At 40.6% G+C, this 24,113-nt stretch overlaps 1 protein-coding gene across 10 annotated transcripts in view; it reads right to left on the reverse strand.

Moving 5' to 3' along the window:
• RBMS1 (RNA binding motif single stranded interacting protein 1) overlaps positions 1–24,113 on the reverse strand; it is a 212,241-nt gene that overhangs the window by 79,463 nt on the left and 108,665 nt on the right. For 8 of the 10 annotated variants that reach the window (XM_060105804.1, XM_060105810.1, XM_060105801.1 and 5 more), the window contains exon 2: positions 14,487–14,662. In XM_060105804.1, coding sequence (XP_059961787.1) covers positions 14,487–14,662 — 176 coding nt within the window. The remainder of the gene's footprint in view (positions 1–14,486; positions 14,663–24,113) is intronic. The other 2 variants (XM_060105802.1, XM_060105805.1) reach the window with 1 other exon arrangement.

Genomic DNA, 24,113 nt, shown 5'->3' on the forward strand with positions numbered 1-24,113 from the left:
ACTGGTCCCAACCATACTTTGAGGTCTGACCTTTATACCTATCATGAGGCATGCGAATAGCTGTATTACAATTCAATGTCAAGACAAAAAAATTTCTGGTTCTTTCTAGCTTTTGGATCAGATCAATTCAAGACAATACTAAGAAGATAAAATGAGCTGTTAGAAGATTTGTACCTCTGCAACTGCTTATGGATGTTAAGTATTTTTCCCTAATACTATACCACCAAAACAGAAAACAGAAATATTCTAGATGTTAAGCTGTTGATACTGTTCTGCAATCGTCGGAAGTCCCAGTCTCAAATTTTTGAGTTCATCAAAACCGCCTCATCATTCTCCCTGATGAATTTTATAAATTTTATAAATGTTACAAATCTGCATTTATAAAATACATACTAAAAAAATTACTGGTTTGAAGTATTTGTATAGGTAGTTCTGTTTAAAATTTCATTTGACTGAAGGCCTTTTCTACTAAAAAATTTCGAAACCCCCTCTGGCTAGGGTAGTCCTATTATAGATACGGGGATACTGATCCCGTCAACCCTTGGAGATTGGGTGGGGCCCATCATTTCCAGCACTGAGCAGCCTTGCCAGCTGACGATATACCAGTCTAATCTAATATGATACCAATATAATCGAATACAAACACTATCCTCTTCTATGTGTGCCATGACAAGGTTGGGAAGCTCTGTGATGAACAAAGGAACTACAAATCCTTCTGGCAATTTTTCATAAATCTGATTTCTTCCAACAGCTTTTGACAAGAGCTGCAGTAGAGAGGACAAAGTTGAGTTCTTTGGCAAGAAACTGAAGTGCAGATATTTCATACTCATGATTAAGGGCAGAGATGAGTGTAGAGTTTCATTCACTCCTGAAAAGTAAAGAGAGAAATCAAGATATGGGTGGTGGGGGAGACGATGGGATGTTTTCCCAGGCCTGCCACTTCCTAATTTTGACTCCAAGAAGGTCACTTCTTGAACCGTCGCTTTCTCAATTATAACATGAAGGGACTAAATCAGTAGCTCGTAACACCAGAACTTCCTAAGAGCTTTAAAAAATACATAATGACAGCAGTAACATTCATACGTGCCAGGAAATGTTCTGAGCACTCCACATGTATTAACCCGTTTAGTCCCCACAAGAACTCTGTGTTGTAGGTGCTATTAACAGGTGAGGAAACTGCGGCACAGAAAGGTTGAGAAATTTGCCCGATTAAGTGGCAGAGCCAGATGGAAGGATCCAGAGCCTGTGCTCTTTAGTACAACTGCAGGTTACACTGACTCTCTCCATATGTATGTATCTCTGAATCTTCTGACTCAGAATCTACTGAAGGGCCTGGACATGCAAATTTTGATTCTGGTGAGCACTCCTCATTCACAGCCACTTGAACTAGAAGAGATGTAAAGTTCTGTGATTCAGCCTGGAGATGAAAAAAGTGCCACAGACTTTTTAGTTAAATAAATGCTCAAATTCTTTGGCCTCAAAGATCTCAGTCAAAATTAAATGGGTTTGAAACATAAGGTAGACAGCTAGTGGGAAGCAGCCGCATAGCACAGGGAGATCAGATCCGTGCTTTGTGACCGCCTGAAGGGGTGGGATAGGGAGGGTGGGAGGGAGGGAGACGCAAAAGGGAAGAGATATGGGGATATATGTATATGTATAACTGATTCACTTTGTTATAAAGCAGAAACTAACACACCATTGTGAAGCAATTATAATCCAATAAAGTTTAAAAAAAACTAAATGGGTTTGGCTTTTAACAGCTAAATTGCATGGTATCAAACAACAACAAAAAAGATAATGAATAAAGAGAGAGTAGGAAAAATTTAGGAAACAAAATGTTATGTAGCTAGTTAAGTAGACAGACTACACAGGGTTACTTAAGTAGATTAAGTAATGGAGTAGAACCTAAGCCTATAAATGGGCAGTAACAATATTTTCATAACTTTTGGCTTAGATTTGGGGGTGAAGATGAAACATTTTGGAAAAACCCTTGGAAAGTATCAGTGCTCCCATCCAAATGGGCCAAGGGTCTCTTTGTCCCTAGGATCACAGATAACTGCCTCTTTGTTTCATCTTTAAAGAAACAATCCTTCTGCTACCAGAGTGGCCTTTGGAAAGATGGAACTCTGCACGTACATGCTGATACAGTAAGTCCCCTACATACGAATGAGTTCCGTTCTGAGAGCACGTTTGTTAAGTCCAACAAAGTTAGCCTAGGTACCCAACTAACACAATCAGCTATATAGTACTGTACTGTAATAGGTTTATGACACTTTTCACTCAAATAATACATAAAAAACAAACACAAAAAATAAAACATGTTTAATCTTACAGTACAGTACCTTGAAAAGTATGGTACAACAGCTGGCGTACCGGGGCACATTCGCATCTTTGAAAGTTTGCAACTTGAAGGTTCGTGTGTAGGGGACTTACTGTCATCCAGAAAATGTTAGTTTTTCATACAGATTCCCTCACAGACGTCTGAGTCATAGAGTCAGAAAGATGTTATGGCATAAAGAGAAAACGAGGAAGACAAGTGATCCTGGTCCCATAAGCAAGTTTAACCAATTTAGACAAGTTTAAGCCTGGTGTGGCCAGGTCAGTGAGGGCACAGACGGCCAGGAGGAGCAAGAGTCCATGTCCGCTGGCACAGCCATGAACTTGGTCAGGTTTGTTTGTGTTATGAGTGCACTTCCTCTCTAATTCTAGGTACCCCATTTAGGGAAACTTGTCCTCCTCTCCTCCCACTCAGTCCCATGGCTCTCTTACAAAATCTCTTCTCAAAAGTCTCCAGTCTGAAGCCAAATGGTCCTATCAAGGGAGTTGCAGAGCATGTTATTAAACAAAAAGCAACGTTTTAAAAAGTGCAAGCCCCTAAAACTGAACTATAAAAATTTATGAAAATAATGACATGCTGGAGGAATATATAGATCGAATGGTTGACCATAAGGGCTACATCGGCAGAAAGTTTCCAATATACATTATTCCAGCTGACAAATAATCAGGTTTAATTACTAGTCTCTCTTCTGCACTGAAGAGGCAACAGTCTGGAATTGACGTGTTGTTTCTTTCCACTTAATAGCCCTATCAAAAGCACACAAATTCATAAAGCAGACAGGTACTCAATTTGAATTCGCAGAGGGTAGATGAGAATTTGCTGGCAAGAATAAAAACCAAGCTCTTCCTCCTGATCCTTATATATGTTAATGGTACCAAACTCCCAGTTTCCTACACTCAAAATTTTAAAAATTTTACACTCATCGACTCATCTTCCTCTTTGGACCTACTCTCCTCCCAGTGAAGTACAAGCCTTCTTCTGGGATTAAAGAACCCCATGATATGGTCCTAGTGAAGACCAGACAAGGCAGGCAGCCAGGCTAGTACTGGCTTTAAACCTGGGCTTGAGCGACTCACCCAGCCAAGAAGATTCATTCAAATGCCAAGCTTTTCTTGATGCCCGCCCAATCATATGCAGTCACGCCCTATCTTCTAATCTCCATAGCACTTTCTGTCTCTCACATGATACACCACATTCTGGTCTACATGATGTGTGAAGTTTATTTTCCATATAAGACAAGAACCTCCCTGAGGGTAGGAAATGGGCCTTACCCAGTGCAGTATCTAGCAAAATCAAACGCACGATGCTTAACAAATAATGGAATTCACCACTCACTTACTTCTACTTTAATTTCTCCTCAGAAGAGGTTTGGTCTTATGTTTTAATCAAATTTATACTTCTAGTAAAATTATAATGCTATGTTAGGCCATTTTGTAAAGCATTGTTGTTTGGATTTGTTAGATGGGGATCCCTAAAAGAATGTTTCTTTTTGTAATGCACTAAACCTTTCAGGCATCAAGCAAATGACATACCTTCTCTGTACTGTGTAATCTCGGGGAGCGGCACGCTAGACAGCTAACCAGGAGCTGAGCTGTGTATAACCGGCTACATTAGAAGGGATTACTTTGTTAGATGTCAGGAAAGATGAGTTCCTCCTCTATCTTCCCGCCTTTACCTTGAGCTTTTGATTCTGTTGGCTACTCAAGCGGACTTAAAGAAAGCTGCTTTTTCTAACAAAATCTTGTTAAATCTATCATGGCTGAATATCTCTTTTAGGATCCCGGAGAAATGAGTCTTTTTATAGCTTGTGGTATACAGAGGAACGTGGGCACTGATGAAGGGAGGATGAACATAATGAACCGGCATTCAGAGTATGTTTGGGGAAGTAGAAAGTACAGTGGTTCGGAGTATGGGCTCTAGAGTCAGACTGTCCAGGCTCAAGTCCCAGCTCTACCATTATCAGCTGAATTATCCTGAGCAATAAGAGAAGGAAACCTCTCTCAACTCCATCTTTAAAATAAGGATAACAGTCAGACAGAGAAGACAAACATCATATGATAACACTTACAGGTGGAATCTAAACAAATGATACAAATGAACTTATTTACAAAACAGAAATAGACTCACAGACATAGAAAGCAAGCTTATGGTTACCAAAGGGGAAAGTGAGGGGGAGGGATAAATTGGGAATTTGGAATTAACAGATACACACTACCATATATAAAATAGATAAAACAACAAGGTCCCACTGCATAGCACAGGGAACTATAGTCAATATCTTGTAATAACCTATAATGGAAAAGAATCTGAAAAAAGAATATATATTTTCTAAAATTTTAAATAATTTACATTAAAAAAATTTTAATTTATTAATTTAAAAAATTAATTAAAATTAACTTTAATCAATTAATTTTTTAAAAGAAGTTAAAAAAATAAAATGGGGATAACAATACTGCTCATAAAGTTGTTCTTAGGATTAAATAATAAGACATCTGGCACAGTCCCTGGCACACAGGAAATATCTGTCAAAGGTTAGCTGCTGGCATTATTCAGGTGTTTACACATTATGCAGAAATGTTTTACATACATTTATTATAAAATGAAGATGGGGAAAGATGAAGGGAGAGGTTGTAAATTTCTAATATTCATGCTAACCCATTAAGGAAATTCTAAGTCAAACCAAGCACAATTGCCAAATATAAGGCTTTTATTCCTGATCATACCTTCAAATTCATTTAATGGTTAAACACCCCCAAGCTGCTGCCACAGAAACCTAAGTTTCAGACAGAGGAACAGGGGATGAGCATAAAGTAAACTCCATCTGCTCTCACAGAGAAGGAGAGGATGCTCTTGAAAAAATTCTTGTGATTCTAGCCATTATCTTCAGTGTTGGCTTCCCAATAAACTTCTGCTAAGGCTAACATTCAAATTGGTTTGCCAACAGTGTGTGCAATATTTGGGCAATACAGGGAAGAAGGCTCTTAATCATGTCTAGGATAACAAAATGAAACCCTTAAGAAAAAGGTCAACTGACAGTAAGGAGGGTTGGCTAAATCTCTAAATATCCATGCTTACCAGCAGATTTTACACGGAGAATAAATTAGAAAATAGACATAATTGAGGTTTTCTGCCAAAATATCAAATGCATGCATGCAGTAGGTACTTGGCAATAACTAATGTTTGAGGTTTCAATTACTTGTGATGACACTGAAAGTCTCTGACCTGTAGTAATTTAAAATTTTGCTGCGGTATGTATTTGAATCATGAGCACTCAGACAGAGGGAAGTGAGTCATGCAGCCAGTGAAGAACCATAGCCCATCACCCAGGGTCCATATTTCAAGAAGGTTTTGCTCTAATTGTGTAGCAGTAACTCTCAAGAAGGGATTAAATATTGTGTTAATTTTTGAAAATTGCCCACCCCCTAAAAAAAGCCAACTGATAGTTCTAATGATAAAAATAAAGAAAGAGCAAAGAGAGGTCTAAGAAAGAGACGGTTCTCTACTGGAAAGCAGGTATTTGTGGCGAATTTTTTTGATGCTGAAATTATTTTTGTGAAATTCTGGGATTTCCAAAAGTCTTCAAACTATATCTTGGTACGTCAAAGATCTATTGCACACAAAGTATTTCTTAAAGTGCCAGAATTCTTTCATACCAAGAAGGAAAAGGAAGCAATTAACATGAACAAGAAAACAAACGATTTTATATGGCTTATCCAAGAGATGACTAAGGAGATACATACTGTTAAATACACACTGTTGTTCCTAAACTCTGAAATCTGCTTTGAGTTCCATTTTTAGAGGAAAAAAAAGATCACAAAGATGATATATATCTTGCTCAGTGTCTAATGCATCCTGTTTTACTCTTTGACTATATAGACCCTGACTGGAATATTGTCCATGAAGAAAGAGTTAAATTACAATTAATGACTCAATATTTTGATGCAATAGATTGGCACACCTTTTTAAAACAGTGAGATAAAGTTTGAAAACTTCACATCTTAGATCACACTTTTCAGAAAATGCCCAATTTTCTTGGTCTAAGCCCTCTGTGAATTATTATGTGTCACCCTCTTATGCTAGTAATAATAAAAGAAGCCAAGTCCGAGAAACTATTGCTAATAGTATTTTATATTCTGAGAATCTTCTAGATCGATGAAGAAAGAATTATTGAGAGGATAAAATTTAGTTGCTTTACAGAACAAAAACACTTGGAACTTAAAAGAAATCCTATTATTTACCATATAAATAAAATCTATATATGCACAAGGAGCTATATAATAGCAACAGAAAGAAAAATGGCATGCATTTGCTATGATTAACTATGGCAAACATCATCTTAACTCAATTTCACTTTTGGGGAGAGCTTTTTTTAAGTATTCCAGTCAATAAAACATTTTTGTTAAGGCACACATTTAATGAGAGAACTATTTTTTTTATCACTCTGTTTCTGTTAACTTTTCTTTTTCTGACTGTCTTTCAAAGGAATCTGAGAAATAAAATTTTGCTAGATACAGTTTTCAGTACCCTTGTAAAATGCAGTTTTAAAAAACCTAAAAGCTCAAATGGCTTTGGAATACAATACAGCTCAGTACGTCCAAATTTCAATTATCCTAGAGGCGGTGGATACCAAAGAAAAAACAATCTGTGGGTCTTTCATTGTTGATGTGTGTGAGTTAAATACACTATGACCACCACCGCCGCTACCACTAAGACACTACTTCAACTTGCCTAGAAACATCACTTGAAGGGTAAAGAAAGTATGCCTCAAAGAGATATGTCAGCTTCTAATTTAACCCTATATCAAGAGCTATGGGTCTGTAAGATTCACAAGTCTGACTTTAGAATAATACTGAATGTAGGCAATAAAATCTTTTGGTCCATGTCTTTCATGTCTGTACAGCTGTCTGAATACTCCATGTGGGGTGTGTGTGTGTGTGTTTAATACCCCATGTGGGCTGTGTGTGTGTGTGTTTAATACCCCATGTGGGCTGTGTGTGTGTTTCTTTCCTAAACTAAATGTATTAATAACTTAGGGTATGTTCAGGCTTCTGACTGAGTCATTTGGGGATACCTGAATGGCCTTGCGTTACCTGGCTTTAAAGTCTCTCTTCAGTTTAAAAGTGAGAATCAGATCACTTTTGGGTGGAGTGATTTTTCCTACTTCATCACAGGATCATTGTTTTGTTTTCAATTTAAGGTACTCTCATTTCATGCACTTTATATAAATTCCAAAGGATTTCATATATACCCGGGATTTCCTAATAGTGGGTCTGTCAGGCCCTTGTTACTTTCAGGGTAAACACTTAAGGTTTAACTTCCTATTAGGGTTAAAGGTTGATTAATTAAGCATAAAAAACTGTATTTAACTTACTAGAATGCCTTCACTTTCAAATTTACCTTAAAAGTAGCCTAATGATTTTGAAATAAAAGGGATGAACATTTTATTCCAGGGTAAAGAGAAAAGAACTTTCAGCAGATAAAACTGCTTAAGAAATTTTAGAGTTACAGAGATAAATGAAATGTATAAAGAATTATTCCTTATCATTTTAAGTTGTCCATTTTCCTAACAGTTGCCCTGACTTTTTACTATAGTCAGAACTTAAATTATTCTTTTAAAGTCAGTGTTCAACAAAAAACTAGTGGTTTCGGAGAAGTATTTAGTTCAGTGGGCCCTGTTTGTGGCTTATACGAATGAATAAAAGCATGGCCACATCTGGGGAACACAGGGAGAGGCTGAGGTTTAGGGTTTGAGAGAGAATCAGTGAGAGTCTGTGCCCTTCCTGTGCACTCTCTCTCAGTTAGAGCAACTCACATTTTCACTTTATTCAAAGCTAAAACCTTACAGTCATTTTTAATCATGCTTCAGTCCCCGCGTTCCTATCTCTAAGGCGCCCTGCCGTCCCAGTGCCTCTCCCCTCCATCGCCTATCACCACCCTGGTTCAGGGTCGCATCGGCTCAGCCTATGACAGCCCTCTTCTCCAAGCCAACCTTCTGACTTCCGTTGTAATTACCATTCTGAGAAGAAAAGAAAACACTGAATTTTGCTTCTCTTCCACTCCAAGGGCCAACTTCTCCTCTGTAGCTAAAGAATAGACTCCACACTTTTCAGCTTATTATTCAAAGTGCTAACGATATGCTCCCAAACTGCATCTCAGCCTCTCTTTGCTCTGCATCCACACTCTCCACTCTGGGCACCAGGAGCCCTGGCTAACGAACAACTGCTGAATGGCAGCTACGTACCAAGAAGTGTTCTTTGTGCTTTCTTAAACATCCAAGCACACTCACATCTCTTGGGCCCTTTCGGAGGCCTGGAGGACACTATCATTTCCACCCCGCATGAAATCTACCTTGTCCTTTAAGGTTGAGAATCATCTCCTCCCCGAAAGCTATCCCAATCCCCTGGTATCGAGGTTAACGAAGACTTTCTCCGACCCCTCCCAGAACACTGCACTGATTATAACATTTACTTTATTCTGTCTTAAATTAGGGTTGGCTGTTTATGTCTGCCTCTGTTGATCTGTGTTGCTTTTCCGCTTCGCCTTTTTAAGAGTTGCATTATATTCAAAAGAATAAGGAAAACTTGAAGAAAACAGAAAACAAAGCGCTAGGAAATAAAAATATACTGGATATTACAACCAAGGAAACATTCTGTATCAAAAATATTTCCTTTTAATTAGTAATAGGCTATAATATTATAGGCTAGATTTAATTTCACATTTATATAAAAATCGTGTTTTACTGTACTTTGAAATGAATTAGATATCTACTGAATGAAAGGGGAAAAAAACAAAACAAAACAACTGGTTGACCAAGGATTGGTTTGGGAATGAGAATAAGGTTGTAGAAGGTGGGAGGAGTAGAAATACCTCATCTTGTTTTAATATCAATAGACTTTTTCCTTTAAAATAAGCTGTTGATACACTGAGTTATGCAGACCTTTTCATGTGATGTCAGTATCACAGAAATGTCCATCCTTGGCCAACAGAGACCCACATATTTGCTCCTACTGCAAACCAGGAAGAACTATGGACCAAACCTTGCCCCCAAATACTGTTTCTGTTTGTTTGTTTTTATTGGACCAAATACCGTTTTTAAATTTTCAGAAAAAATAGTTGGGACACAACAAAAGACTTTACAGTATTATGACAAGGAATAAATCGGGGTGAGTGGCATGAGGATAAAACTAGTCTTTTGTGAGTGAAGTGCTTCTCCCCCCACCCCCCGGCTCTCCCCCCTTGTCCCCCCCCAAAAACGCCTCAGGGAGAGAAGGTTGGTGGTTCATGTTAATATAACCTATTCTCTGGCTTTCCCAGCTTTCAGGATCAGAATCTGGTATTTTCTCCTTAATTTAAAATGTAGGATTACATATAATTTAAATTTATTCTAGTAGTTAGGATTTTGAGGAGTAAAGGCTCAGGCATGGGAAGACTAATATTTGCTCAATGACCTAGACTGTGGACCAGCTCCTTTCCTTATATTACTTGATTTAATCCTAATCACAACCTCATGATATAAGCATTATTTGACCCCTTTTACAGGTTACTGACTGAGAATAAGGCACTTGCCTAGCACTGTGGTAGGTAACTCTGGGGCACCAAAATCTTGCCACCCTGACCACCATGAGTTTATACTGTAGGTAAGAAATCTGTGAAGATGATATGCTCTCAGCATTACACACACTCACAGACGTGCTGCTACATAGCAAGCCCTTGGAGAACAGAAATGTATGGAAGTAAGATGCTGACTGGGAGGTGGGGATGCATAAAAATAAATAAGGAGAGGTTAGTGTGGTCCACGCATGAAGGAGGCAGGGGGAGCTTAGACTCGACCTTGGAAAATCAAGAAAGGGCAACGGAGAGGCCCGAGGGGAAGCAGCAGCAGGAACAAACGGTTCTCGCTTGTCACCCCTCAGGGAGGGAGGGAGGGAGGAACCACCCAATTCTTCTGGCTCTGAGAACGAAGACAGGCCACAGAAGAAGCCGCAGGGCTTGGTGACTAAGAGGATCATGGGAAATAGCCAACACTGCTCCAAAGCTTCAACCTGGGGAGAGTAAATGTGGAAAAGTGACGGTTTGGAGAGGAAGGAGATAGTGTTGAATGTGAGGTGCTAGTAAGATATTCAAGTGGAAAAACCTGCAGAAAATTGGAAAGAGTGGGAACAACCCTCTGAGAGGATGGGGCTGCAGAGGAACAAGCCAAGAAAACTTAAATCAAAAGAGCAAGGAGTTGGCCTTCCCTGGTGGCACAGTGGTTGAGAGTCCGTCTGCCGATGCAGGGGATACGGGTTCGTGCCCCGGTCCGGGAGGATCCCACATGCCGCGGAGCGGCTGGGCCCGTGAGCCATGGCCACTGAGCCTGTGCGTCCGGAGCCTGTGCTCCGCAACGGGGGAGGCCACAACAGTGAGAGGCCCGCGTACCGCAAAAAAAAAAAAAAAAAAAAAAAAAGAGCAAGGAGTTGAGGAGATGTGCACAACAGTGAAAACAAGCCAGAGGAAATAAGGGAGATGGAAGACGCCATGCAGTTTCGGCTGAAACTTGAAAGGAAAATGCAAAGGGTTCAGGTAGTGAGAAAATGGCAGCACCAACAGCCGTCAGCTCATCTGCCTCGAAAATCTGCCAGAGAAGCTGGAAGGGCAACACAGTCAGGCAAAGGTTTTTGTTTGGCTTGCTTTTAGAGAAGGCGGAGAATGAAGATTATCTAAAGGTCAGGGGGTAAAAGATGAGTCCTTTCTGTCACCCAGCTCATTCCATTTCCTAAATGTGCTGGTTAACTGGACTGATGTCTTCTTTTTGAGCAGATAACACTTTAGACATAGGGTGCAGGGCTGCAGCAGCCAGAGTGGCCAGGAGGTCCCAACAAGACTTCCTATATATACACACATCACAGTGCAGAAGTTCGCTAGAGCTGGTCAGCTTCTTTTATCAAATCCTCTTAGAAAACTGATCTCCTTTTACTCCCTATCCCCTGACCACCATCACCACTGTCGCACCCCACAGCCCAGTCCTTCAGACCAGTGTCCGTCAAGTCACCGAAACTGACTACCCTCCAGTGTGAGCCCCCTTTCTCTCAGCCACGTTGACCTACACTTTCTAGTGTCCCAAGTCCCTCTTTGACTTGGGCTGAGGCTGCTTTTTCACTGCCATCTCTTGTGTTGACATCTGCTTTTTCACTGTCCTTTTTTCTAACATTATAGCATCTGTATGTTCTACTCCAAACATAGCTTTTTATAAATACTTTCTGTCTCCCTCTCCAGTTTTCACAGTCCTCATGTCATTCTTGCCTTCAGGTTTCATGCATTGTTTGTATGTTATCAAGTCCCCGTTGCAAACATTCTTAGGTATCTTTTTCCATTTTTCTGTTACATAACCCTCTCAAATATCCAAGTCCCCTAGAGACCCAAATTACTTGTTTCAATTGTTGCCCCTCCTACAATTCACGTTAATTTGTAAATTACAGTGCTAAATTTTTATTTCTAAAATATATATATTTTTAGAGCTATGAATTTACACCTATCTTTTCTGAGAAGCTTCTGAAACTTTTCTAAAAAATCTCTAATTATGTCCACTCAGTTTTTTAAGCTCTAAGATGAGTCACTTTTCCATAAGGTTCTTGTCACTTCCATGTGGCCAACTAGCTATTCTTTACTGGAAACAATTAAGTCCAGAACAGGAATGCTCCTTTTTGCTCTCTCCACATTTTAAGACACAAAATTGTCAACCAGACAAATCTGGTACTTATTAGATGCTCTGTGTTAAATGGAACAAAGCTTTCAGCAGATATTGACATAGAGTTCTCTATTACTGTATGTCTTGCCTCTGTATAATAACATAAAGAAAACTATCATCAGAGCTAAATATCAAACCTGGGGTTTTGCAAATGATAGGAGAGAGTGAGTGGCAAACCATTATTGCTGCTATTGATAACAGCGAAGAGACTGATGTCTACACATGCTGAGAAAATCCACGTATGTCAGAGAGACCAACAACAACAAAGGAATGAATTTTTCAGGAAAGATGATCAAATGCTCTTCTGCTGCATTTGGAATATGATTTGACTCAGTAAAAAAACTGCTGGTTTAATTTTTCAAATACATATTTACTGCATATAAAACATGGTATTACTCTATTATTTTATGGTTGTTTAACTCTATCCCCTTAATGTTACAACTCACCTTACAGGATTCAAAACTAGCTGAGGAACAATTTGTCTTCTGAAATCCTTTCCCCTTCTCTTACACCTCAAGAATGTGAGGGTTAATTTCATTCTTTTGTGTCCTACAAAGTTATATTTTTAGCTCCTTAGACTTTAGGTGCTCTATCTACCTGTAATTATGTTGCAAAAGCAGAGGAAGATGGCTGTAAAGGTCAACAGCAGACAAGATAGCAAAAAGGCCTATTTGTGGTCTTGAACAGCTGCAACAGGGCAGGGCGTGCCTGGCAAAATTCCATCTGACTCTGGTCAGGCATGACAAACCCCAAGAGCTGGACTTGCTTTCAAAGTCATCCCTAGCACAGGACATTATTTCACTGCCCTGGGAGCAAAGGCTGCAGTCAAAGTCCAAAGGGGCTGATCAGAAGGGTAACACAGGAAAGGCAGAGGGAGGGTCCTGAGGGTGACGGCCTTCCTTAGGAAGGCTCTCCAGATGCTGACGAACCACCTCCCAGTGTCCCACCCTCCTCTCTAAAAACACAACAGAGCAAAACCACCATCGCTCCTGATGGAAGGCCAGATGTTACTTTTAGTTCCAGTTGGCAAACGCTGCCCAAGTAAGTTTTGCAAAAATTTTTTTTCTTAAAGCAAGAAGTAATAAATTTATACTTTACCCAGTACAACAAAAATAAGATGCTATTAATCGTATGTTTAGAAATGGAAATACTTTTCAGGGAACAGGAAACATTCTTTAGTGGACACCCTTTTCCACAGTTATATAAAGTTCTGTTTGTGAGGGACCACGATTGTCTTTGGATAAATAAAAGAGGCTGTTGTACGTGTAGGCTTTTATAGATTAAAGTGATTGGAGGCTTTTAGTCTTTACACTGTGATCTTTGCAATGTACAGTGCTTCTGGCTCCTTGGTTTAAACTAGTGCTTTCTTCCTTAGTTAATGTGATTGCAGCAAAGTAACATACTTAAATTCCATTTATCGACAACCATATGATGCAAATTTCCTTTGGAACAAAGTCATACGTGTATGCACATTTCATCTCAGGACACAGCAAGGGTGGCAGTGAGAAGAGGAATAGGAACTTTGGGATTAAGAATGCCCAGAGCTGAGGCCTTCCCTGGTGGTGCAGTGGTTGAGAATCCACCTGCCAATGCAGGGGACACAGGTTCGAGCCCTGGTCCGGGAAGATCCCACATGCCGCAGAGCAGCTAAGCCCGTGTGCCACAACTACTGAGCCTGCGCTCTAGAGCCCACGTGCCACAACTACTGAGCCCGCGTGCCACAACTACTGAAGCCCGCGCACCTAGAGCCCGTGCTGCACAACAAGAGAAGCCACTGCAATGAGAAGCCCGCGCACCGCAACGAAGAGTAGCCCCCGCTCGCTGCAACTACAGAAAGCCTGCACGCAGCAACAAAGACCCAACACAGCCAAAAATAAATAAATTAATTAATTAATTAAAAAAAAAAAGAATGCCCAGAGCTGAGCGTGAACAACCCGGACCACAAAACTACAGGTGTGAGTGAAGACAGACTACCTTTGCCCCCCTGGCATTAGAGTTTATACCCATTTAGGATTAAGTTAGACTGTAACTACCTTTCTGACAAACAGTGACAACTAAAGTTTCTCTTATGATGAGACAGAATGGCCCCGAGAGGTGCTTCCACAAAATATGAGCACTCCTCAAAAAGGAACCAGCCGTGTTTTTAAACAATTCATAGCCTGCTTCTCATGCGCCAATAAAGTCAAATTCTACTGAGCAAATGCTCCAATTTATCTTATTATATAGGCATTCTGTTGATCGTAATGCTGACTGAAAAAGCATCCAAGGACTGAAAACTTAGAAACCCTGTCAACTGTGACCAGAATGAGCATTCACAGATTTGTCTTGTACTAAACCTCTCTTATAACACAATTTATCTCACTCTGTAATATGATCAAGGAGATATTTAGGAGCTAAACACAAGGAACAACTTCTACTTACGGCTGACACAGCTTCACCAGGTCCTGGTCTGTGGTGTTGGGAGGCAGCCCCCGGATATAGAGGTTCGTTTTGCTTAGCTGATCCCATCCTGAGCTGCTACTGCTACTACTGTTGTTATTACTGCTGGTGGTGCTGGGGCTGGGAGGGGCCATGGGGTGGGCTGGGACCAGAGACTGCTGGAAAACAAAGACGGCAGCGTTAGAACGCCAGACAGAACCGATTCGGCACCATTCAGAGGCTGTATGACCTCCCAACCAAGATGAAGTTACCAAGATATGCATACAGATTTATCTTCAGCTACTTTACCGCAGATTTTAATTTACACCTTAAAAAAGATCTGTTCATTCTACAAAAATACCCTCTCCTTCAACATGAATAATAGGATTTTACTCAGCAGAATATTCTCTACCTACACCTGAAACAGGACTAAGTTTTTGTAAGATTTTATTCACATACTTTAAGGAACACATCTGATACTCAAAACGAACTTGCATAAAGTTATTGATAATATCATTTTAGTCTACAGTCATTTAGAAATCACTGGACTTTTGAAAAGGTTTTCAAATTCTGAAGGACACTTGATTGAAAGTTGCTGACAATTTTTTTGAGCTGATTCTTAAAAAAAAGAGGGGCTTCCCTGGTGGCGCAGTGGTTGAGAGTCCGCCTGCCGATGCAGGGGACACGGGTTCGTGCCCCGGTCCGGGAGGATCCCACATGCCGCGGAGCGGCTGGGCCCGTGAGCCATGGCCGCTGGGCCTGCGCGTCCGGAGCCTGTGCTCCGCAACGGGAGAGGCCACAGCAGTAAGAGGCCCGCGTACCGCAAAAAAAAAAAAAAAAAAAAAAAAAAAAGATTACTCTTCAAGTGTAAGAAAGTTAGAGTTCAGTCAAGGGGCTCAAATACGGAAGACTTCACCTAGTTCTAAGACAGGCCCATGGCTTCCTTGAGACATCCAGATAAGATTCACAGGTCGGCTGCCTTTCGCTCTGGCTAACCTTGTGAAATTTAACCCCTGTGAGAATGGTGTAGAAGCTGGAAATCTTCCCAGGCCTGGCAGCAACCAAGGTAACTTTTACAAAGCCTGCAAGCCAGGCTCGGTGTGGTTTCAGTCGGCAGCCACCTAGGAAGAATGTCTGAAAGTGTACTCACATCAGATAATTGTTAACCAATCGAAAGAAACCACAGTTCTCTGTCCCTATGCCACACACATGACCTTTGAGGAAGTTAAATGGTTCAGTTTGACATGGGAGTCAGCACACCCCAAAGTGTCCTCACAGCAAATGCTCTGCAGTTTCACACCACGACAGGAATTTTTTTTACTTCACATCTTCTAAATAATAAAGAGACTAACCAAGGGCATCACTGACACTGAGTAACAGTTTGAAGATGTAAAATTAGTCACCAGACATTCAACAAGATTTTCAAGTCTTACAGCTTGATTTTTACTACCATAAACAAGAAAATGAGGCATCTCTAGGACACAATTAAATTCCACTTTAGAAAGTTCAAAAAGTAGACCCCCTGCAATAAATATAACCTTGCTGACCTTGTCAGCAATCTCAACTTTCCAGGATAGATTATCTGGCTCTGCACCCAGTTTCTGCCACGGCCACCCTAACTCCACAGTATCCTGAGGCACTGGGCGCCTCATGAATCTAGACGTGTAACCATTTCTTCATGGCCTATATATACACTATGAAGCTTGTTCTTCTCACTGCCCAGCGCCCTTGCTAAATTAAAATCAGAGTCCAAACACCACTTTACCTCAAGGGATTCTTTTTCAGAAAGGAGAGTTGCAAGAAGGGTTAACAACAGTCAATGTATAAATGAAGGCTGAACTTGAACCAGGAACATCAGCACTGCTTAATCCAAACAAAACTTGCCTGAGATCATATCCTATCAAATCTATTGGATTTATGCCCTTAATAAGCAGTTGAACTCAAATCCTTTCCTCTCATCCCTGTTTCTCTCTAAGGGATAAAAAAACTGCTTTCCAGGTATAAACTAAGCCCTTTTCCTGCTCTGCCGCTGTTGGCGCCTCAGACCCCCAGCTGGGCCACACAGAGGTCTGTGTCCCTTCTCCAAAGTCACTCAATGTAACTGCTAGCTGCAACCTGCAATCAGCCAGGCACCCTCTATTTCTCACTTCAGTGGAGAACAGAGGGGCTGGGAAGTTAACACATACATCGCCACCCTGTCCCTAGCCTTCGATTTACACAAAGAACTGACAGTTGCAGACATCTAGGCAAGACTGTAGTTTTTCTTAAATCCCCTCTGATTCACATCCGAGAACCTGTGCTTGCCTCAAACACAGCTTTTCACCATAGGACCTGGTGTGTTCAGCGCTGCAGTCGGGGGATGAAACGTGGTCACCTGGGTAATAAGCCTTGCAGGGGTCTGACAGAAGCTGTGGATTGGGTCCATGCCCACTGCACCTGGGTAATAAGCCTTGCAGGGGTCTGACAGAAGCTGTGGATTGGGTCCATGCCCACCCTGCAGTGGGATGACACCACCCAAAGAAAGTGAACCAGCAGGCATCTGAAAGACTGCATCCCAAGTCTGCCTCAGCTCTCATCTCTGCTCTTCCCTGGGGTGGAAAGTGGAGGGTCGGGCATGGACTTACACGATGAAAAGAAACATGTGGACGTGTGAGTTATCTGGAGATCTCTTGGACATGAAGGAGCAGGCTTTTATATATGTATCTATATTTGGCAGAAGCAGAGCCGTGATCTACACAGCTGATGGAAGGCGTCTTTGACCGGCCTCCATATTTATGACGGCAATATCTTCCCATGCTGGAAGTAGGTGGGGAGCATATACAGTCTGTGCCTCCCCACTTTCTCTCTAACCTACTCTTTGGGGGAAAGAAATCTCCTAGTATTCCTATCCCAGCTGGGAGATGGGAGTTCCCGAATGCATCCTGAGGAGGATGACTGGTCTCTGGTGATGAGTCCTGGTGACCAAGGTTAAATTCAAACGTATCCTATTATCAACTCTCAGAAATAGTTGATGACTATAGAGAAGAAGCATTAAATTAGTCCAAGTTGTCCATTTTCCATTTTCTGGTACAGAAAATTTTAGATCAAAGATTGAGTTTTTAGAACTCATTGAAATTAAAACTTTAAATCCTGATAAAGACTTCCTCACGTTCAAAGAAGAAAATGCAAACACAATAAAGGAGTTTATTCCAAAATATTCAGAATGGGTTAATGATAATTGTAAGAGCAGGGTAATAATTATTGGCATACCCTGCGTGTTTCATATGTGCAAGACACTGTGCCATGTGTCACAGTGCCATGCATCATCTTACTTAATCCAAACGAGACAGATGCATTATTGTTCTCCCATTTTGCAGATCAGGAAACTGAGTCTCAGGAGACGTTAAGTAATGTGCCATGGTCACACTTTTAGTAGGCGGCAGGGCTGCAATTTGAACTCAGATCTGCCGGACAACAAAGCCAGAGCCCTTAATCTGTACTGTAAATGGCATCCAAAACACTGTCTATATCCTAAATGAACTATTAATATTATTTCATTTTTCTGTGCCCATTCTTCTTGCAACTTAAATTATGAAATTCAAGTTTTTCTGAAATATGACACTTAATACCATTGGTGGCTAAGTATTTTTAAGAAAAAAAAGTCAAAGGTGCCTTTAAGTTAATTTAATGAGCAACAGTCAACTTGTGCTTTTTTTTTTAAACAAAACCCTTAAAAAGGTCAGTTTTTAAAATTCGACCTTATAAATCTTTTCATTAAAAGAATTCTGCAAACAATTTTGGAAAGCTACAGCACGTTACAGGCAAACATCAGAGTCACCATTTTAGGAAGGCTCCACTTAACCAGTGAAGAATGAAACCTTCACTCCCAGACTGAAACACAAACACTGACAAGTCTTTATCTACAACTTCAGAACCCTGATCAATTTAAAGCAATTACACTTTGTAGTCAAGTGCCTCAACAGCATGAACCGCAAACTTAAAAAAAAAGAGAGAACGAATAAAAAAGCTTACAAGTGGACGATATTTTATCAAACTCCATTTTCATCACTGGTTGTCCTTTCACATTTTGCCCCTCAAAACCCCTAAGCTGCCCTAGAATTTGAAAAGACACTCCCCACCTTCCACCCCTTGGATGAAGCATGTGGACAATTTTCACAAATTCAACCTATTTATTTAAGGAACTGGGTGGCTGAATGACCACAGCTAAGTGCTGATCCATCCCACAAGAGCCTAGGAGTCTATAGCTCAGGCTTCTCTGGCCTAATCTCACTGCTTCAGGTCAGGTAAACAAGATACCTATCAAGTTATCTATCCAAGGGCAGGGAAAACAAGCTAATTCAGTTTTCACAATAACATTTAACTAGGCTGAATTCGCATGCCTAAAGTGATAGAAAAATAAAGTTGGTGGTGAATAAATGGGTGGCTCTGTTAGCAGAACCTCTCTGCACTCCCTGCAGGAGTGGGTGTGGGCACCAGCAGGAAGAGGGTTTGTCAGCACTCAGGGAGGACTTCCTGTGTGGACCACAATCAGGGAGGACTTCCTGTGTGGGCAGCACTCAGGGAAGACTTCCTGTGTGGACAGCTCTGATGCCTCCATCCCACCAGGAAAGCCCACTCACCTCCTACACTAAAAGACAGACACACAGCAACTACACATACGGTAAATCTATTTCTCTCCCCATCACATCACCCCTCACCCCAATGCACATTAAGTCTCTTCTATATAAATGCAAATCTAAGTCTCTTTTAAAAATGGGATTAACCACATGTGAACTAAAAATATATTAGTAATCATGTACATTGTTGTAGATTTCTATTCAGCAAAGAACAATTAAAAAACAAAGACCTGTCAATATAAATTCTATTGTCTTATTTCCTTCCTATTTCTAATAGGCTTAAGAATAGTGCTCTGACCAATCTTATAGCTGAAGTTGTTCTTCCCTCCCCCCCTCACTTAGGAACTTTCCTAAGAATATACTTTGAAGGGAAGGGAAACCTAGTATCTGCCTTTTAATTACCCTCAAGTCTTCTTTAAGGCTGTCATCCTTATAGTTTAAGGTTATAATCCATAATCCCTGTCCCCACCCTGCCACCCCCTACACACACACACACACACACACACACACACACACACACACACACACACACACACAACCACCACCACCAAACAGCAGGGAGGTTTACCACATCAACTATTTCCTTTATCCAGAAGCAAAATAATCATTACAGTTGCTCCTGAGAGCAGACAGAAGTCATGGACATCATCATTTCTCCAGGAAATAGTATAATATCAAGCCTGGCGTGAACTGAGTACTACACAAAGGCACTAACATACTAATGCCATATACTGGTTCTTCTCCCAAAGCTTTCAATATACAAAGGAAATTTAATAATTTAGGGGAATTATGGAACGGGGATGGGGGGCAGATCATCTAAATAGGCCAATTTTGACACAGTCAGAACATTTTTGTTGGTTTGTTTCCATTTAGACATCTGAGTGGTTCCAAAAGGGCTAGGAATAATAACTGAGAAAGATAAAGTTCCTGGCACAGGGAGCTGGGAAAGTACACAGCTGAGAAGTGGGAGGTGAGTTAGTGAGAGATGAGAAGCTGGCCAGGAAGCAGATGTTCTTCCGGGTAGGCCAGGAGGCGAAAGGACAGCACCGACATTAGCCCAGAACAATGGTGCCCCTACACACATGCAGGGTCTTACTCACCCATCATGTGGGAAGGAGGACAAATGGGCCGATATCAGGTAATCCCATTGGATGCCAGGATATCAAAGCTTAAAATCACATAGCTAATTAGTTAATGAACTGGGTCTCATATTGTCACTGCCCCTGGTTTGGAAACAAACTTTGTAGCCTCAAACTATGAAACTGAGCAATAGGTTATTCAGTATTTTTTTTGCTGGATTCTGTCTGTCGAAGCAGAGAGGTCCATGTTGTTATGTTAGCTATTTAAAAAACCTAAAACTAAAAATTCCCAAGGCTTCGTAATTAATATTCACTAAGATAGTTATCAAATCTCATCCTTAAATGTAAAGTTGCAATCTCTACATAGAAATCTCTTTACCTAAGTCCATCAGATTAAAAAAAAAAAAAAATTTCAGACGTGCACTGAAATGTTAAAAGGTACCATTCCGGTGAGTGATGCGGATAACGGAGGAAGCGAATGAGTGTGTGGGACCCGGGATTGGTGAGAAATCTGTATCTCCCTTGCAGTTTTGTTGTAATCCTAAAACTCCTCTTCTAAAAAAGTCTTTAAAAAACAAAAAAACAGGGACTTCCCTGGCAGTCCAGTGGTTAAGACTTCGCCTTCCAATGCAGGGGGTGCAGGTTTGATCCCCGGTGGGAGAGCTAAGATCCCATGTCTCGCGGCCAAAAAAACCAAAACATAAAACAGAAGCAATACTGTAACAAATTCAATAAGGACTTTAAAATTGGTCCACATAAAAAAAAAAATCTTTAAATATGTTATTCACCGGAAAGCTGGAAGGCCAAGAAAGTAAGTGAGGGGCTTAAGACAACGGGTTCAAAACTTCCTTACCAGAAAGCACATTCATTAGGAAGGAAAAGCTTTTAACAGTGGGCTCCTGGCCTTATCTACCCTTAATTGCATCATGTAAAATGGTGTGGTATGGTATGGTTTCTAAAAGTAGTAAGAGTTCAACCAAGTTCTCATCCCTGAGATGAGAGGGATGAGAGGGCGTGGGACAGAAAGGTTGAAGGCGGCTTCACTGAGGGAGTGGATGGCTGAGGGGGCTGAATATTAACGGCAAGTCATTAAAAACAGAGGAAGGGCAGTCCTGAAAGGGGTGGGTGTGTGGGGAGAGAAGAGCCGACCAAGATACAGACAGGAAGCATCATTCCTCATGAAGCCAGGGAAAAGACCAGCCTCTTTTCCTTGGTCTCTTCCCTTGGTTGGCTCAAGGGTATGCTAGGACAAGCTGATGTTTGGGATGGAGAAGGGGTGGGGGGTGGGGATGACACTAGAAAGGTAGGAGGATTACCTAGAAATCGATATAGAATATGGATATAATGTCACACATGACTGTTCAGAGTCTCACAGGGAGAATAGAAAATTTAAAGATGATACATGAAGAGCATAGCTCGTGGGGGACATAAACCTAAGGAAATTCTCCCCCCTCCTCTCTACATACAAAAGAAAAATGACTGAATGGAAAAATCTGCATATCTGGAGTCCAGTCTTGCCTTGGCCAGTAACTGGAGCATCATTTCTGGGCAGCACAAGGTCCTTGCCTGGGAAATGAGCAGGTTAGACTGGGTGATTTCTAAGCTCCCTTCCATTTCCGAATTCTAAGGCTGGATAATGCTTCTGGCTGTCTCCAACTAAGGCATATCACGACAGAACCCAGCCAGGCCCCTGGGTACTCTTATCTACCTGCACCAACAGCCAGAGAAATGGAGTAAGAGGTTGAATCAGCAGACCCGAGAAAGAAGACTCACCCAGCTACATGCACAGCTAGAAGACAGACAGGAGTTGCACTGTGGTCCCACCTCCCTACACCACTTAAGCCAAGCACAGAGTCCCTATTTAGCCACAGATGTTTATGAGGAAATACAGTAAATACAGAAGCTATACTAAAAGTACAACTAAAGTTTAAAGAAACAAATTAAAAAAAAATTTTTTTAAGATATAATATTCAGAGTTCTTATAGCCAGAGTGGTCTTCAGGTGAAAATATTATAGCTGAATAACTTGGACCTATTGAGACTTTTTGTTGGTTAACAGCCTCGCATCTTTCTGTTTCAACATGTAATCAGTAAAAAGTTGCATTTCACATTCTATTTAATCTCTTATATATCAAAAGACCATGTAATAGCTCCAAAACCACCTTAAAAGAAAGTTCATAACAACCAGCTATTGGAACACGGTAAACAGAAAATCCTGCCAAACTCCTGGCACGAAATTGATTACTCTTCTGGATTCTGAATGCAGGTGCACAGAGAGTGTTTTTATTCTCTTTCTAGGTCTCAAATGAAGAATTTTCAAATCCACACCTGTTTTGTTCCTTGACACAGAGCCCTGTGAGGGGACAAGAACAAACTCTTCCTTTTTACTCAAAATAAATTGAAAAAAGGAAATTTCCTAAGGGAAGTGCAGCATTACCTTTATCATGACAGCTCAGAACACCTCTGCAAAGCCTGAATTTCCTGCCTCACCCCAATGGAGTTAGGATACCAGCATGGTCAACTTCCTTCTAGCTGTTTTTGTTTTTTTAACATCTTTATCGGAGTATAATTGCTTTACAATGGTGTGTTAGTTTCTGCTTTATAACAAAGTGAATCAGTTATACATATACATATGTTCCCACATGTCTTCCCTCTTGCGTCTCCCTCCCTCCCACCCTCCCTATCCCACCCCTCTAGGTGGTCACAAAGCACCGAGCCGATCTCCCTGTGTTATGCGGCTGCTTCCCACTAACTATCTATTTTATGTTTGGTAGTGTATATATGTCCATGCCTCTCTCTCGCTTCGTCCCAGCTTACCCTTCCCCCTCCCCATATCCTCAAGTCCATTCTCTAGTAGGTCTGTGTCTTTATTCCCGTCTTACCCCTAGGTTCTTCATTACCTTTTTTTTTTTTTCTTAGATTCCATATATATGTGTTAGCATACGATATTTGTTTTTCTCTTTCTGACTTAACTTCACTCTGTATGACAGACTCTAGGTCCATCCACCTCACTACAAATAACTCAATTTCGTTTCTTTTTATGGCTGAGTAATATTCCATTGTATATATGTGCCACATCTTCTTTATCCATTCATCCGATGATGGACAATTAGGTTGCTTCCATCTCCTGGCTATTGTAAATAGAGCTGCAATGAACATTTTGGTACATGACTCTTTTTGAATTATGGTTTTCTCAGGATATATGCCCAGCAGTGGGATTGCTGGGTCGTATGGTAGTTCTATTTGTAGTTTCTTAAGGAACCTCCATACCGTTCTCCATAGTGGCTGTACCAATTCACATTCCCACCAGCAGTGCAAGAGTGTTCCCTTTTCTCCACACCCTCTCCAGCATTTATTGTTTCTAGATTTTTTTCATGATGGCCATTCTGACTGGTGTGAGATGATATCTCATTGTAGTTTTGACTTGCATTTCTCTAATGAGCTGTTTTTAAAACTCTATGTACAGTACAGTTTGTATCTTCTAGCATTTTTTGTAAGTAAAGAATTATTGCTGAGATTGCAAAGTCCTCAGGGTGGAAATTACCTATTTAAAAATATACTTTCTTTACACTACACAACACTTATTGAAAGTACTATAAAGTGATTAACTAAACATAAAGTTAGAAAAATATGAGCCAGCTTACCCCCAAAAAACCCCAAATGAATTTTTTTTTCTCCAAGATGCAAAGGGACATGTGAATAAGCTTGCAATATTATGGGTTTCACAAATTAGCCCCTGGAGAAAAAAGCATTATCTGTACTTTCAGGAAACTGAACAAGTATTTGAAATCTTCCCATAATAATAATAATACAAAAAATGAAATCATATCTGACCGTGTTGTGATTTGTATATAGCCAAAGTAAAACATCAACAGGAAAAACGTTTGAGTTACTACAACTCAAAAAAATTAATAATCACATTTATTGCTTTTTCAT

This window comes from Mesoplodon densirostris, chromosome 8 (genome assembly GCF_025265405.1).
Source record: "Mesoplodon densirostris isolate mMesDen1 chromosome 8, mMesDen1 primary haplotype, whole genome shotgun sequence".
NCBI lineage: Eukaryota > Metazoa > Chordata > Mammalia > Artiodactyla > Ziphiidae > Mesoplodon > Mesoplodon densirostris.